Source organism: Etheostoma spectabile, chromosome 3 (assembly GCF_008692095.1).
Source record: "Etheostoma spectabile isolate EspeVRDwgs_2016 chromosome 3, UIUC_Espe_1.0, whole genome shotgun sequence".
In the NCBI taxonomy this organism is placed as follows: Eukaryota; Metazoa; Chordata; class Actinopteri; order Perciformes; family Percidae; genus Etheostoma; species Etheostoma spectabile.
The window spans coordinates 9633378-9646606 of NC_045735.1; the positions used below are offsets into that span (position 1 = coordinate 9633378).

The following is a 13229-nucleotide window of genomic DNA, read 5'->3' on the forward strand; positions in this document are numbered from 1 at the left end:
GTATTGAGGGGAGGATGGATGGGGCAGTGTGTCGCAATCTTGGCCAACAACCTCCTTCCCTCAGTAAGAGGACTGAAGATGGGGGGGGGGGGATGGCTGGGTCTTCCAGCATGACAGCAACCCGAAACACACAACCAGGGCAACTAAGGAGTGCCTCCGTAAGAAGGATCTCAAGGTCCTGGAGTGGGCTAGCCAGTCTCCAGATCTGAACCAAATGGAAAATCTTTGTAGGGAGCTGAAAGTCCGTATTGCCCAGCAACAGCCCCGAAACCTAAAGGATCTGGAGAAGGTCTGTATGGAGGAGTGGGCCAAAATCCCTGCTGCAGTGTGTGCAAACCTGGTCAAGAACTACAGGAAACATTTGATCATCTATAATTGCAAACAAAGATTTCTGTACCAAATATTAAATTCTGCATTTCTGATGTATCAAATACTTATGTCATGCAATAAAATGCAAATTAATTGTTTAAAAATCATACAATGTGATTTTCTGGATTTTTTTGTTTTAGATTCCGTCTCTCACAGTTGAAGTGTACCTTTGATAAAATTACAGACCTCTACATACTTTGTAAGTAGGAAAACCTTCAAAACCAGCAGTGTATCGAATACTTGTTCTCCCCAGTGTGTGTGTGTGTGTGTGTGTGTGTGTGTGTGTGTGTGTGTGTGTGTGTGTGTGTGTGTGGTGTGTGTGTTGTGTGTGTGTACGTGTGTGTGTGTACGTGTGTGTACGCACCTACGCACCTACCTGTTCAGAGGAATCTTGTTAACCTGTCTGCACTGCATCTGCTCTTTATGTATTATTGTGGATTTAGTTTTGTACTTTTAAACATGTGCTCACGTGGTCATTTTATCTTTTTTCAATGATTTTCTTGTCTTGTATTTTGTGTTATGCCCTGTGAAGCACTTTGTGGCTTATGGCTGTAAGGAGCACTTTAGAAATAAATGTTACTGACTCGCTCAATGCTTGGTTGCTTCTGCTGTCAAAATGGGTTCTGCATTTCAGGCAAGAGATAGTTTGATCTTACTCAACTCTGGTACGAGGTTAATTTAGTGCACAGTAAATACTTTTGTTTTGTTTGACATACTTAAAGTAAATCTACATTTTCCTTGTGGAATTTACTGTTTTCATAGGGTACTCCTAGATAAATCAGAAATTATTCTTAAATAGTATCCGGCCGTTTAATGTATGTAATGGACATTATTGCATTTATTTCTGGTGTTTTAACATGGGTTTAACCAGAGTTGAAGCATTAAAACTAGCCTGGAAGCAGATTTGATTTATGGCATAAATTGTAGTCAATAGTCCCAGTTTCATAACATCAGTTTTCTTTCAGCCTCTCTTGGCAAATGAATTGTGGGATTCCTTATATTTCAATTTAGTAGATTATCTTAACTTGCTTGGTCTTCTCTCTGAAAGGATTTCAAAATGAGTTGTCTGCATTTTATAATTGTCTGTCTTTACCTGCAGGGTCTCCTTCACGAAATGGGGAAGAACAGCAGAATGGCTTTAACACACAGAAAAGCCTCCTTCAAGGTTAGGACTGAACGTTTCTCTTTGACTTGAGGCAGTGGCCACTTGCAAGAGACATTTCCAGAATAATACAGTGAAGTACTGTCCAAGGCTCTTGTTGTCTTACTGCATGCTGGTAGGTAGAAAAGTCAGGTCTGTTCTTGATTTTTAGAATCAAAAGAACTGCTGGCAATCCTTTTACACAAAGTTACACCTGACCTGGCAGTATGCATGGCAGTCAGTGGCTACATTTCGGTTGATGCTCTTTGTTTCTCAACTGCTCACTTAAGTCCCTTCCTTCTCTTTTTGCCCCAGCCCATCATTCTTGACAGGCACACAGTCGGGATCATTATCAGTCATTTTCCTCCACAGCTCCTTTGTGAGATCAGTGTACTTTGAGTAGTACTAGAGTCTGATTTCAGTCCAGAGATTTAGAAATGCAGGCAAACTATGGGCCATGGCCAACCTAAAAGCTGTTGACAGGGTTTCACAGGGTGTCTGTGATTTTCCTTTATTAGTTCTGTTTTATAAGGGAAAGGAGAAGCAAGTAATCGCCACTGCCAATACCCAAACTCTGTCCCAATGCACTGTATTTAAATGTTGCTCAACATTTGCAAATCTACAGTAAAACAAAGTTTTAAATATGCAGACGATGGAATGACATGGTCTCACTTCAATTTGACAACATATTATAGATATGAGTCCACTGACAGTTGACTTTTCTGCATTGATTGGATATGGATTACAAAGATGAAATCAAACTGCATCACCTTGACCTACCTGCCCGGGAAGAGAAGTTGTAGGTAATCTTAACTGAAAGCAATCTCGTGTTGATATGCAAGGTTTGTTATGTCATGCTCTACCCTAAAACCAGTAAAAACTTGATTTGCACACTACTGGATGGGGAATTGGGATGGGCAATAATACTTATCTTCGTGATGGATGGTTACATTAGGATTCTGTCCTCAGAAGACGGCAGAGGCTCCCAGCCAGTAGCAATCACTTTGCCACTCCTGTGCTAAAAATGTTCTTTGTAAGCCTTTTTTGTATTTTTAATACTTGCATGTGTTTTCGGACATAGTATTTATAAGTACTATTTTCAAATAAAGCATTTGGTATCTCATTTGTCCTGTCTAGTTTTTATGTCTTATGTTATCTGATGATGATACTGGAGCAGTCTGTAGTGGAGCTACAGACCATGTGTCCCTGCAACATGACAGAAAAAGGCTCCACTTTACAGGCTGTCTTAGCATATAGCAGCTTTATTTAGAAATGTTTACATTCTCATAAATTAGCTCAAATTATCTGTTTAACTCTTGATTCGCACATATTGCTCTACCACAAATTAAAGAGGGCTAGAGATATTTTAAGACTTATATTTCATCTTACAAATGAAGAGTAAATCCGAGGAGAAAATATAAATAAAAAGGCTCATAGACCTTCCACAAACCACACAGGAGGTGTAGTCTGAAAATCTATGGACAAACTGCGCAACTAAAAAATTAAGTTACAAAATATCTTTCCACTTTTCATCAACTATAAACTCAAAGTCTCATTTTAAAATGAAAATATGTTGACTGTGTTAGGCAGGCAAGAAGCTCTGGGAGATAACTTTCATAGAACAATCAATCCAGAACATGTGTACTAGTTTGTCATTCCATTTTTGGATTAGAGAGATTAAGAGAGTACAACATTTAACTTCATAAGTGTTGATATTCACGACTACTTTATGACTGGATGTTGCAAACAGGTTTCTGACCTGAACTGCCATGGTACTCCTGATGGATAACCACCCATGTAGTGAAAGTGTTAACTAAGAAGACTGGAAATGGATTATTAGGCACAATGGTCACTAAGCTTTCCTCAGGCACAGGCAGCTGCTGAAATGTCACATCCAGCAAGCCTTCACCACCTGACCTCATTTACATGAAGAGGGGAAAACTGACTGACAAAATGCCAGGTAGGGATATTTTTTTTTAAGTCTTTACTGTGTTAACCATTAAACTGGTGACATTTAAAGCCTAGGTCCATTAAGTCAGCTAAAATGTCATTTGGATGTGGCCATTTTTTAAAAATGGCTTGTCTGAGGTACTTTTTCAAATGTAAGCCCAGAAGTTTAGAAACGATTCAAAAAGGGAGGCCCCTCTGGCTTTGTTGCAAAATGTTCTGTCTTTCAAAGTGCACACTTGTCCTTTACTGGCAGAATACAGCCCTTTGCATGGCATGAGTTCTTCATTTGATGCAAAGTAGAGCGGGCAGGAGGATGAGAAACAGGTTAGCAGGGCTGGAACATCTCACGGCAGCGTGGCAAAAGGTATTGTTGGCTTCTTTGCAACGATGAATAATCAGCAGAACATGCTTAAGCCTTCATCAGGGCACTGACCACAGCACGGGCGTTGAGGCTGCGCAGGTCGTTGTAGGTCTGCCCTGTGCCCACAAACACAATGGGCTGGCCTGTGATGTAAGTCATGGAGATGGCGGCGCCAACCTGTGAAGGACCAAGGATGACGCATGAGAGCCACAAACCTTCCAGCTGCAAATTAAAAGTCATAAAACCCACCCCTGGCAAATCCTTAACTGCATCTAAAGATCATTTAGAGGCCTCTTAATTAAAGTCGGATAGGAATATACATAAGATACCTTGTCGTCGATGGTGTCAAACTTAGTGAGAACAATTCCATCGATGAGGCGAGGCTTGTCTGACATGGAGTGGTCTGCCAGAGCCTGATTGAACTTTACCTGAGGACGAGAAGAAATAGTGTGGAGTTATTCATAGAAAAACTCATGACGCCAAAGTTAATATGTATTCCACCCTCTTACCATCTCACTAAGTGTAGAGGTAAGGAGAAAACACCGGTGACCAAAAAAATGACAACTGATCACTGACCACTGCTGGAGAGTTTAAAAAATGCATCCTGAAGTTCGTGATTACATAATTACGTAAACTGGGAAGTAAAGGATTTGAAGCAATCCTGGGAAAAACTTAATTCTCATTCAAGTTATAACAACACTGCCTTTCTCCTCAGTGTCAGTAGTCAATTACATTTCTTGTTAGCATGTCTGAAAAAATATATATATAAAAACAAAGTGTGAATTTGTGAGTGGTCTTACCAGCTGGTCAACCGCCTCATTGCCCACCAGAGCCTCTCCAACAAACAGGACTAGGTCAGGCATGTTGACTGCGATAAGTTTGGCCAGGGCTGTCATTAGGGGGGCATTGTCCTGCATACGCCCAGCAGTGTCCACCAGCACCACGTCAAAGGACTGGTTGCGCGCTGGGGAGATGAAACACAGAAGGTGTTTATGTGATTTTACCAAATATAGATAGATATTTATTGATCCCAAAAATATGGGAAATTACAGTGTTACAGCAGCACACAAAATATACATACATACAATTTACATGAAATAATAATAATAATAATAATAATAATAACAAAATATAAGAATAAAATATAAGAACAAGTATTTAAATATATACAAGATGGGGAAAAAAAAAAGTGCAACTGTTAAAGTATGAGTATGCTAAAATGTAAATGACCCAATTGTGCCGGTTGCCCTTATTGTAATATTGTGGTGTCTCAGAGTCACCACCATTAATGAATTATTAATGGAACTGGCAAGTGGAATCGACAAGAAACCAAAGCTTTACTAGTAGTAGTTTACCATAGGCAATGGCCTCCATGGCAATTCCAGCAGCATCCTTCCCGTAGCCCTTCTCATAGAGCTGGACTACAGGGCGTCCTCCATGCTGCTGGGGAGGATGCAGAGAGTTCAGGCGGCGCTGATGAGTGCGGAGCTGCTCCACAGCCCCGGCACGGAACGTGTCACACGCTGCGATCAGCACAGTAAAACCGTTCTCTATTAGCCAGAAAGAGATCTGTAGCAAGACAGAGACACATTGGTAGGACACAATCTGGACATGAGAAGAAAAGTGTAAAGAAAATGTACGCGCGCACGCACACACACCCACCCACACCCACTTGGGTATCATAACTGTCTGGCTTACATCAAGCACTTCTCTCAGATTATCTGCACTGCCCAAGGCAATTGTGATTGCTTTAAAGAAATACAAACAAGCCAGAGTGTTTTTTTTCTCCCTATCCCAGAATAGATAAGTGGTGTAGCCAGACAATATTCTAGTGCTGACACAGCGCTATGCACATATGTCTGGCAATGCAAGGCTACTCCCTGACACAATGTTGAAATATTTGTTTAAAGTATTGATTTTGTCTTTGAGGTCCACCCAGAACACCAACTCAAATATTTGAAGACCTGCTATTAATCAGAACGTTAATTTGTATGATTCGACCAGCCCGATTTTTAACGTTAAATCAACCACGGCGCCGCAGGTATAATTCTATCGCTCTCTCTCTCCTCCTCTTGCTTTGTCACACCTAGTTTTACATGTCACATGTAAAAAATTGTCAGCTGAGGATACATCGGTGTATCCTCAATTATAACTCCTCCGAGAAGCTTCCTCAATCCTCGACATGCATTGAATTTATGAATTGGGACATCCTTCAACACGGCGCGCTGAAAATGATTTCCAGGTCACAAGCAAGAGGATCAAAGATCAAGGAGTCAAGGACATACAAATTTGAGTAAGTGCTCCAAACTGGTAAAGATCCCCATTTTCAGTTATTGTGTTATTTTACTTTTCTCACCTACCTAACTTCCTGTACCTTGCTTCCTTTCTTTGTTACGGAGTGGTTTAATACCTGTCACCCCTAATTACCTGACTGAGGTCACCTGGTCCCTTATTATTTAAGGCTGCACTCCCTCCCAGTGACTCTATCACCTTTACATGGGGCAGCAGCTGGTCAGATTAGTTATATTTTGCACGTTCATTCTTAATAACATGTCCAAGTTAATAAACTGACAGCTGTGTTTATCCTTATTTCTTGATGATGGATGTGGAACGCTATTGACTTTTGTTAGTTCTAATTTGTTAGTATTTGATTTCTTCTAGATTCACCGGCCCATGTGTGTTCTTTGTTGTCCTCATCATTTACATCACCACTTTGTTAGTGGACTGAAGTCTCGTGGCTCATTTATTCTGACCGATGCCACCTGATGGTAGCACTCACTCAAAACTAAACCCTCTACCTTAAAGCAACACTAAAGAACTTTTCTGCTTTGGTCCTCCTACAGGTTGGAAGCAGAACATACTTTTTTTCACGTCAGACATGCTGACATGTCACAGTAGGAAAAGCACAGGTGTATTCAAAACCAATAATAATGGCTACATTCCACTTAGGAGAGGCCCTGGTGTTGTGCACGCTGACTCACTGAAATAGCTTACTGGGACACTTGATGGAATTGAGCCATCGTTAAGGTTATCAATTTCACCTGTGCTTTTCCTACTATGACAAGTCAAAACGTCTGCCATGAAAAGCCTTTTGTTCATTACTGCCATCTCGTTGGAACTACAGATCCGCTACCCGATCTGGCAAACTTGCATAATGCGTCGTTAAGTGTCGTTCACCCTGTTACGAGTTGATGAACCACTGAAACAATTTTGGAAATATTATTTTAAGGTACATTATTTTGGTGCTAGTTTTCCCAGATCGGGTAGCAGAGCTGTAGTACAAATGAAAATAAGAGTAATGGTAACAGTAATGGACTGAACCTAAAGGGGGAACGAAGAGGAAGAGGGCTTTAGTGTTGTTTTAGCAAACACACAATTAAGCCCAACTGATTGCCTGTGTGGGTAAATGGTCAGCAAAACACAGGGACATAGGGGCACTTGGGAGGAAAATTATTTTAACAATGAAAACTCACCTTGGCTAGGTTGGTGGACTTTCCAACCCCATTGACACCACAAAAAGTAATGACAAAAGGCCTTCGCTGGTTCTGCGCCTCCATGACATCTCTCAGAATATCTACCCTTCGCTTGGGCTGCAGGATCTGCACCAGTGAGTCCTGCAGAGCCTGCTTTACTGTTGAGGCCACAGCTGCACACACACAAGAGAGTTATGACGTTATTTACTTACAGAAATTATCTAATTTTGTTAGAATTACATAATTATACTAGTTAGTACTAGTTACTACATTGAGCTCTGAACTAGGGTGAGAGCACACAGATAATACTTCAATGTCAACAATAAGATAATGAAAGTACACTTTCTAAGGTTCTTTTTGATTTGGTTGTGAAAATCAAGAGCTAATATTGAGAACTGATAAAGAAACAAACATGTTGTGTAAATCAATCAATCAATAAATAAATAAATAAACTGTACACAGATAGGCTGATGGGCAAGTTGCACTGTTGTGAATTTCAGTATGGACTTACTGCTGAATCTCAAGAAACAATTAAGGGGGCTAATTCAATAAAAACATCTACAATATCAAATATGCAAATGATAATGCAACACTTATCCCATTGATCTTGAACATATATGGGATGTTTATTTTAAATCACAGGCAGTGTCATTAAACTGAGGGGAGGATCCTGTTTTAATCGATTTACTGTGGTTTTCATACAACGTTGGGGAAAACGCATTACTGTAATCACGTTTCCTAACATGTAGGCCCGTGATCTCGGAGAAGGACAAGTGAAGGCAGAGAAGACTCACATTATGTTGCAAATAATCCTTGCACCAAATTAAAAAAGAATTTAAGAAAGTAGGGGAGGATTGTGGGTAGGGCTGGGCGATATGGAGAAAATCCAATACCACAATATTTTTGAACAAATACCTCGAAGTTGATACCCTGACGATATTGTAGTGTTGACTATTGGTGCTTTCACAAAATATTGACACAATGATATTTTTAATAAATAATCATCGGTAATGTGGATATAATGACAAGTGGGTAAAGACAAATAACAGAACAGATAGAACAGTCTGGTAAGTTCAGAAAACGACATCACTTTATTGTAATGCAGCCTTTAACTCCAGGAAAAGACAACACTTATGACATATTACGATATCCAAAATCTAGTCTTATCTCACAATATCAATATAAAATCGAAATATTGCCCAGCTCTAATTGTAGATATGTGAAAGTGTACTTACTGGTGAATGTGCCCATGACTTTGCCCTCCAGTTTTTTGGCTACAGAGTCACAGAGCTGGGAGGAGATGTCGGCTGCTACATTCTTTGCTTTTGGATCATAAAGAAGAAGAATGAATAGCAGACAATGCACTTTTTAAATGTTGCAGAAAATCAAGAGGGCAATTGAGAGAACTGTGATATCATACCAATGAGGTGTTCCCTCATCTTCTCAAGTACTGACTCCATGTCCTCCCGGGTCAGACTCTTGGAGCCCACCAGGCCCTTCAGCATCCCAAACATGCCTCCAAAACCACCACTTTTTTTGGAGCTGAAATCAACAAACAAAGCTAGGTAATGGTTCGCTGTAAAACGTAAAGCAAGACATGCCAGGTTAGTTTTTTTTTTAACAATAGAATACCTATATAGTAATTAAACACTCTTACCTTGTCTTGCTTGTTTCATTGATAACCAGTTTCTCCTCTTCTTCAACCTCCATCTCCTCTTCCTCGCTGGACTCATAGTCCACAGACAGCAGGTCACCCTTCATGGAGCTTAGCTGCATCCCCTGAAACACACCCAGGACATTGAGAACTTTATTTTAGCAATTTATTTTAGCATTAGTAATGTCATTAGTGGAGAGGTCAATTTAACTAGAAATTTATTTGGGAGGGACTGGAGGGATGGGGTACATACCAGGTCAATGTGTGCTTCCTGGTTCTGATCGCCACCATTTTGGGAACCATCTCCATTCCTTCCGCTGTAGTCCAGCTCCTTGGTGCTGCTACCGCCCATGTCCCAAACACGCATCTGTTTCTCCTTAGGCTTCTGAGGCTTTGGGGACTTACTGTGACTGGGATGACAGATTATCAGAATCAAGCAATTAGAAATGAAAAACTGGAAGACTGACAAAAACCCTTCTAGTTATTAAAAAAAAGTATTCCTTCCCTAAAGGGAGGGACAAGGTGGAGGCTGGGGGTGTGGCCTTGACTAACAGCCACTTTGCTAGTTTGAAAGCCATGATGTCTCTCTCTCTCATGGGTGGGCTAAATTCTCCGGGCAGGCAAAGCAGAGAAAGGGGAGGTAACCTTGCCCCTTATGACCTCATAACGGGGAAGATTCCACATTGGTCCATTTGAACTTTAATTTTCTCAAAAGGCAGAGCAAGATACCCAGGGCTCTGCTTACACCTATCGCCATGTTTTGTCACTGGGAGACCACAAGCAGGCTTGGGGAACTATTAAAAAACCTCAAATTGAAATTTTCACACCATGGGACTTTTCATAAGGACAAGCAAACCAATTACAATGTATGTAACCTGCATTTAATTTCATCACATCTGAGGATAATGCCTTTCATGTTCTTTAAAATTGTGGTTTACCTGTAAATGACCCACTTGGTGATCCAAACTTTGCTTATTGCTAAAATGAAACTTGCACAGACCTGATACAAATCGCTCTGTGCATGCCCATTCAACACTGCAGTGGGGAGTCAGCTACATACTTGCTTGACATTAATGAATGCATTTACTCTTACGTGGGTTTTGCAGTAGGCGCCATTGTGCGCTTGTGAATAAATTCCTCTCTCTTCTTCTGAATGATCTCCTCAGGAGTCAAGCCTTGGTTTCCATTCTGGACTACCTTCGACCCTGAGGATGAGGCCTTGCCTTGATCCAGTTTGACAGGCTCAGCTGCAGGAGCTGGCAACAATTGGAATATTAAATCAAGTCAGGATTGTCACTCACACTCACACTCACTTAAAACAATCAGCCGCAACATCACTTACCCTCCTTTTTGGTATTTTTGTTCTTCTTTCCACCAGGCTCCTTAACTTTTTCCCCACCCTTGGTCTCAATCATTGACTTCACAGTTTTTTGAGATTTCTCGGACTCCTTAAAAGTTCGCATGGTGGCATGGCTCCGAGCTTTGCTGCTCTCCTCCGCCTCCCTTGTGGTAAACATTTGATGTGTGTCAGAATGGACAGGAAAAGAAAAGATTTTGGTTAATGAAGCATTTTTAAATGTTGTTTTGATTATCATAGGAAATCCATCGGTCTGGTGTGTATTTATTTTTCTAATATGGGGTATACTTTATGACAACGCTTGCATTGAAAATCACCTGTAACTGTCTTTACCTGAGAAGCATCTTAAAGTCATCGTCAAATTCAAAGTTGTTCTGGATTAGCTTCAAAGCCCCCTTTTGCTCCAGCTCATTCTTATAACGATCCCTAAAATGAAGCTGAATATCATCTATGAACTTGTCCACATACGTCAGCGTCAGGATCTTTTGAAAACCCACCTGGACAGAGACGAGGAAAGGAGAAGAGTTATCATCAACGTGTAAAAACCCGAAACAACTTGAATGTATATATATGTATATATAGCTTATATGTATAAGAGTTGCAGATCTGCACACCTCAATGATGTTGAATAATTTAGTGTGCAGCTGAGAGACTTACCACAAAAATCAACTCAAACTCATTGTCGAGCTTGTATTTCAGACTCAAGGCCTCGTGAGTATATGAATTGTTCCCACTTCGCTCCTGTAACATCAAAAACATCGTTGGTTGTTGTTATTTATTCTGTATGTTCTTGACTGTAGTGAAATACTTGACTATGTTGTCTACCTTATTGTCGTCCCTTTTAACATATTTATTGTATACACCAAATGAAAACTTACTTTGTTATTAGCTATGATTCTGATTCTGACATGTCAACAGGAGCTACGCACACGCCGTTGCTGCTAACGTTACAGCTAACTCCTGTGTCTTCCTATCAAAGTGAAATAAGTCATTTCATAACAATGTATATCAACATTTTGCTTACAATTCGTACTATGGGTATTTTTATGCTACTCACACCTCAAAGGTCGCTTGTTTATCACACTTACGTTACGCAGTGAGCTAAGTAAGCTTTTCTACCTTTTACTTTAGCGTTAGCATTATCGTTAGCTGTCCAAGCCATACCGGTAGTACACAACACTGACATATGTCACAGGATTTTGACCTGTCACTATATCCCACCTGAAGGATTACGGAGCGGATCAAAGCGTTGACGGGCCCGGCGAAGGATTCAGTGACCCCGGCTCCCTGAAAACACCACAGCACTATCCCCCCTTTACTGAAGATGGTGAAGAAATCTAGCATCTTGCCACCACGTATCTAGAGTAAAGAGACATACGCGGGGGGGGAAAAGGTGAAACAGAAGCCCTGCGATGTATGAATGGGTCTGTAAACCTTTAAAGTGCTAGTGCCTACTCTTCAAACTATTTAATCTTACCAGATATTAGTCCAATAGATAATAAGTCCCCAACGAGTAGAATCCACCACTAATGCAAAACTGTTTTAGACACGTCAGATGCAGAACAGGGAAGTGACGCACACTTCCGGTTCTTTTTTTTGCTTCCTAAATTTTGCGCGTGCGCAATTTTCAAGGGGGCTCTCCTCTCTAAGCGTCGTTCACATGGCCATTTTAATGCTACGAAGCCATCACATGCAGTTAGCATTCCATTCATTGCTATTCATTTTGACAGTGAATACCTTTACATATGAAGCGTTTAAAGACTCTATTTGTGCATTGTTTATTTTTAAAGAAACACGACAATGTACAAAAGGCCTCATTACCTTGTAGCTCACGGTATGGCTCTGTTGTAGATGTTTTTGTAAAATTAGGCTTACGATTGTGTCATAACCACGCGACTTCCTGTCGCATAGTCGATAAATCACCGTACTGCCAGGAGAAGCTCGCAAACAGTTTGGACTTACATCCGCTGTTTAGGTTTAATTACTAATGTTAAATAGCATGTTAGTTAGCAGTAATTAGCCTGTGCCTATTTTATCTCCTAACATATACCTACGTTCTCCGTCTCTGCTGATTGGTAATGATTGAGATTTCTCTTGGCAAAGCTACCAGAAGACTTACAACTTTCAGACACGTTGCCCAAGTCACATCTACGTCGTCAAGGTTTTAGAGGCTGCGCAGTAAAGCCTAGCCATCACCAGGAAAGTGCTTCTATTTTCCTTCACTGTTGGTCCACTTCTTTAACTGTCTATGACAATTTTATAGCTAAGCATTGGATAGCATAGACAGTTAAATTGGATAGTTCCGTATCCACGATTGGGCGAGAGAAGAGTATGATCTTTAAACAGACTTCTTGTCAGAGCTGTTTTGTCTTGGAGTTGCCATGTAACAACTAAAACATATCCAATGATTTATTGCAACAATGATGAGACACAACAGCATTTCTTGATAGATTGTAATAGGGCTAAAGAAGTCTGGGACAAACTAAAAGTGTACGGTGTAAAGTTTGATATTTCACATTAATCTGTAATTGTATTGTATTATTGACAATAGTGTATTACAGAAACATAAGGAGTTGACATAGATAATCATATGTGTAGTATGCTTCAAATTATGAAAGACCAAATGCTGTATGACCTTACAACAGACTGTCATAACCAACGATGAAGTGTGCAAACAAGTGCTCACTGAGCTAAGAAGAAGATCTCTAGACAAAAAACAAATCCTTCCTTGAGACATTCTCAAGTTGTGATGTTTTGCCCTTTACACACTATGCACTTTAACACATGCACTTTACGACATGCACTTTTGGCTACATGCACTATACTATAGCCCTACATCTCATAATTGTTAATTGTTTGCTGTTTTTTTTTTTGCTCTCAAATGTATGCCAACTGTTTATAACCTGTATTTTGAAAAAAAAGAA

The 13229-nt window shown here is 40.3% G+C and overlaps 3 protein-coding genes across 3 annotated transcripts in view; 2 read left to right on the forward strand and 1 right to left on the reverse strand.

Moving 5' to 3' along the window:
* The window catches only part of fam118b (family with sequence similarity 118 member B), a 14330-nt gene extending 11699 nt beyond the window's left edge, over window positions 1–2631 (forward strand). Inside the window, exons 7-8 of the mRNA XM_032510268.1 lie at window positions 1469–1534; window positions 1826–2631. Of these exons, the coding sequence (XP_032366159.1) occupies window positions 1469–1534; window positions 1826–1839 (80 nt within the window). The 3' untranslated portion in view covers window positions 1840–2631. The remainder of the gene's footprint in view (window positions 1–1468; window positions 1535–1825) is intronic.
* The window catches only part of ilvbl (ilvB (bacterial acetolactate synthase)-like), a 23467-nt gene extending 20834 nt beyond the window's left edge, over window positions 1–2633 (forward strand). The window contains exon 15 of the transcript XR_004330839.1: window positions 2466–2633. The gene's annotated coding sequence lies outside the window, so the exon portion shown is untranslated. The remainder of the gene's footprint in view (window positions 1–2465) is intronic.
* Window positions 2634–2740: 107 nt separating this feature from the next.
* Window positions 2741–11910, reverse strand: srpra (SRP receptor subunit alpha). The gene is made up of 15 exons (XM_032510176.1): window positions 11783–11910; window positions 11527–11664; window positions 10963–11046; window positions 10639–10802; window positions 10291–10451; window positions 10042–10204; window positions 9202–9358; window positions 8952–9073; window positions 8715–8836; window positions 8530–8616; window positions 7295–7467; window positions 5177–5390; window positions 4622–4785; window positions 4151–4249; window positions 2741–3998 (listed from the first exon to the last, which is right to left on the reverse strand). The coding sequence occupies exons 2-15, from the start codon at window positions 11647–11649 to the stop codon at window positions 3870–3872; spliced, it is 1962 nt and encodes a 653-aa protein (XP_032366067.1). The 5' UTR covers window positions 11650–11664; window positions 11783–11910; the 3' UTR covers window positions 2741–3869.
* Window positions 11911–13229: the final 1319 nt, after the last annotated feature.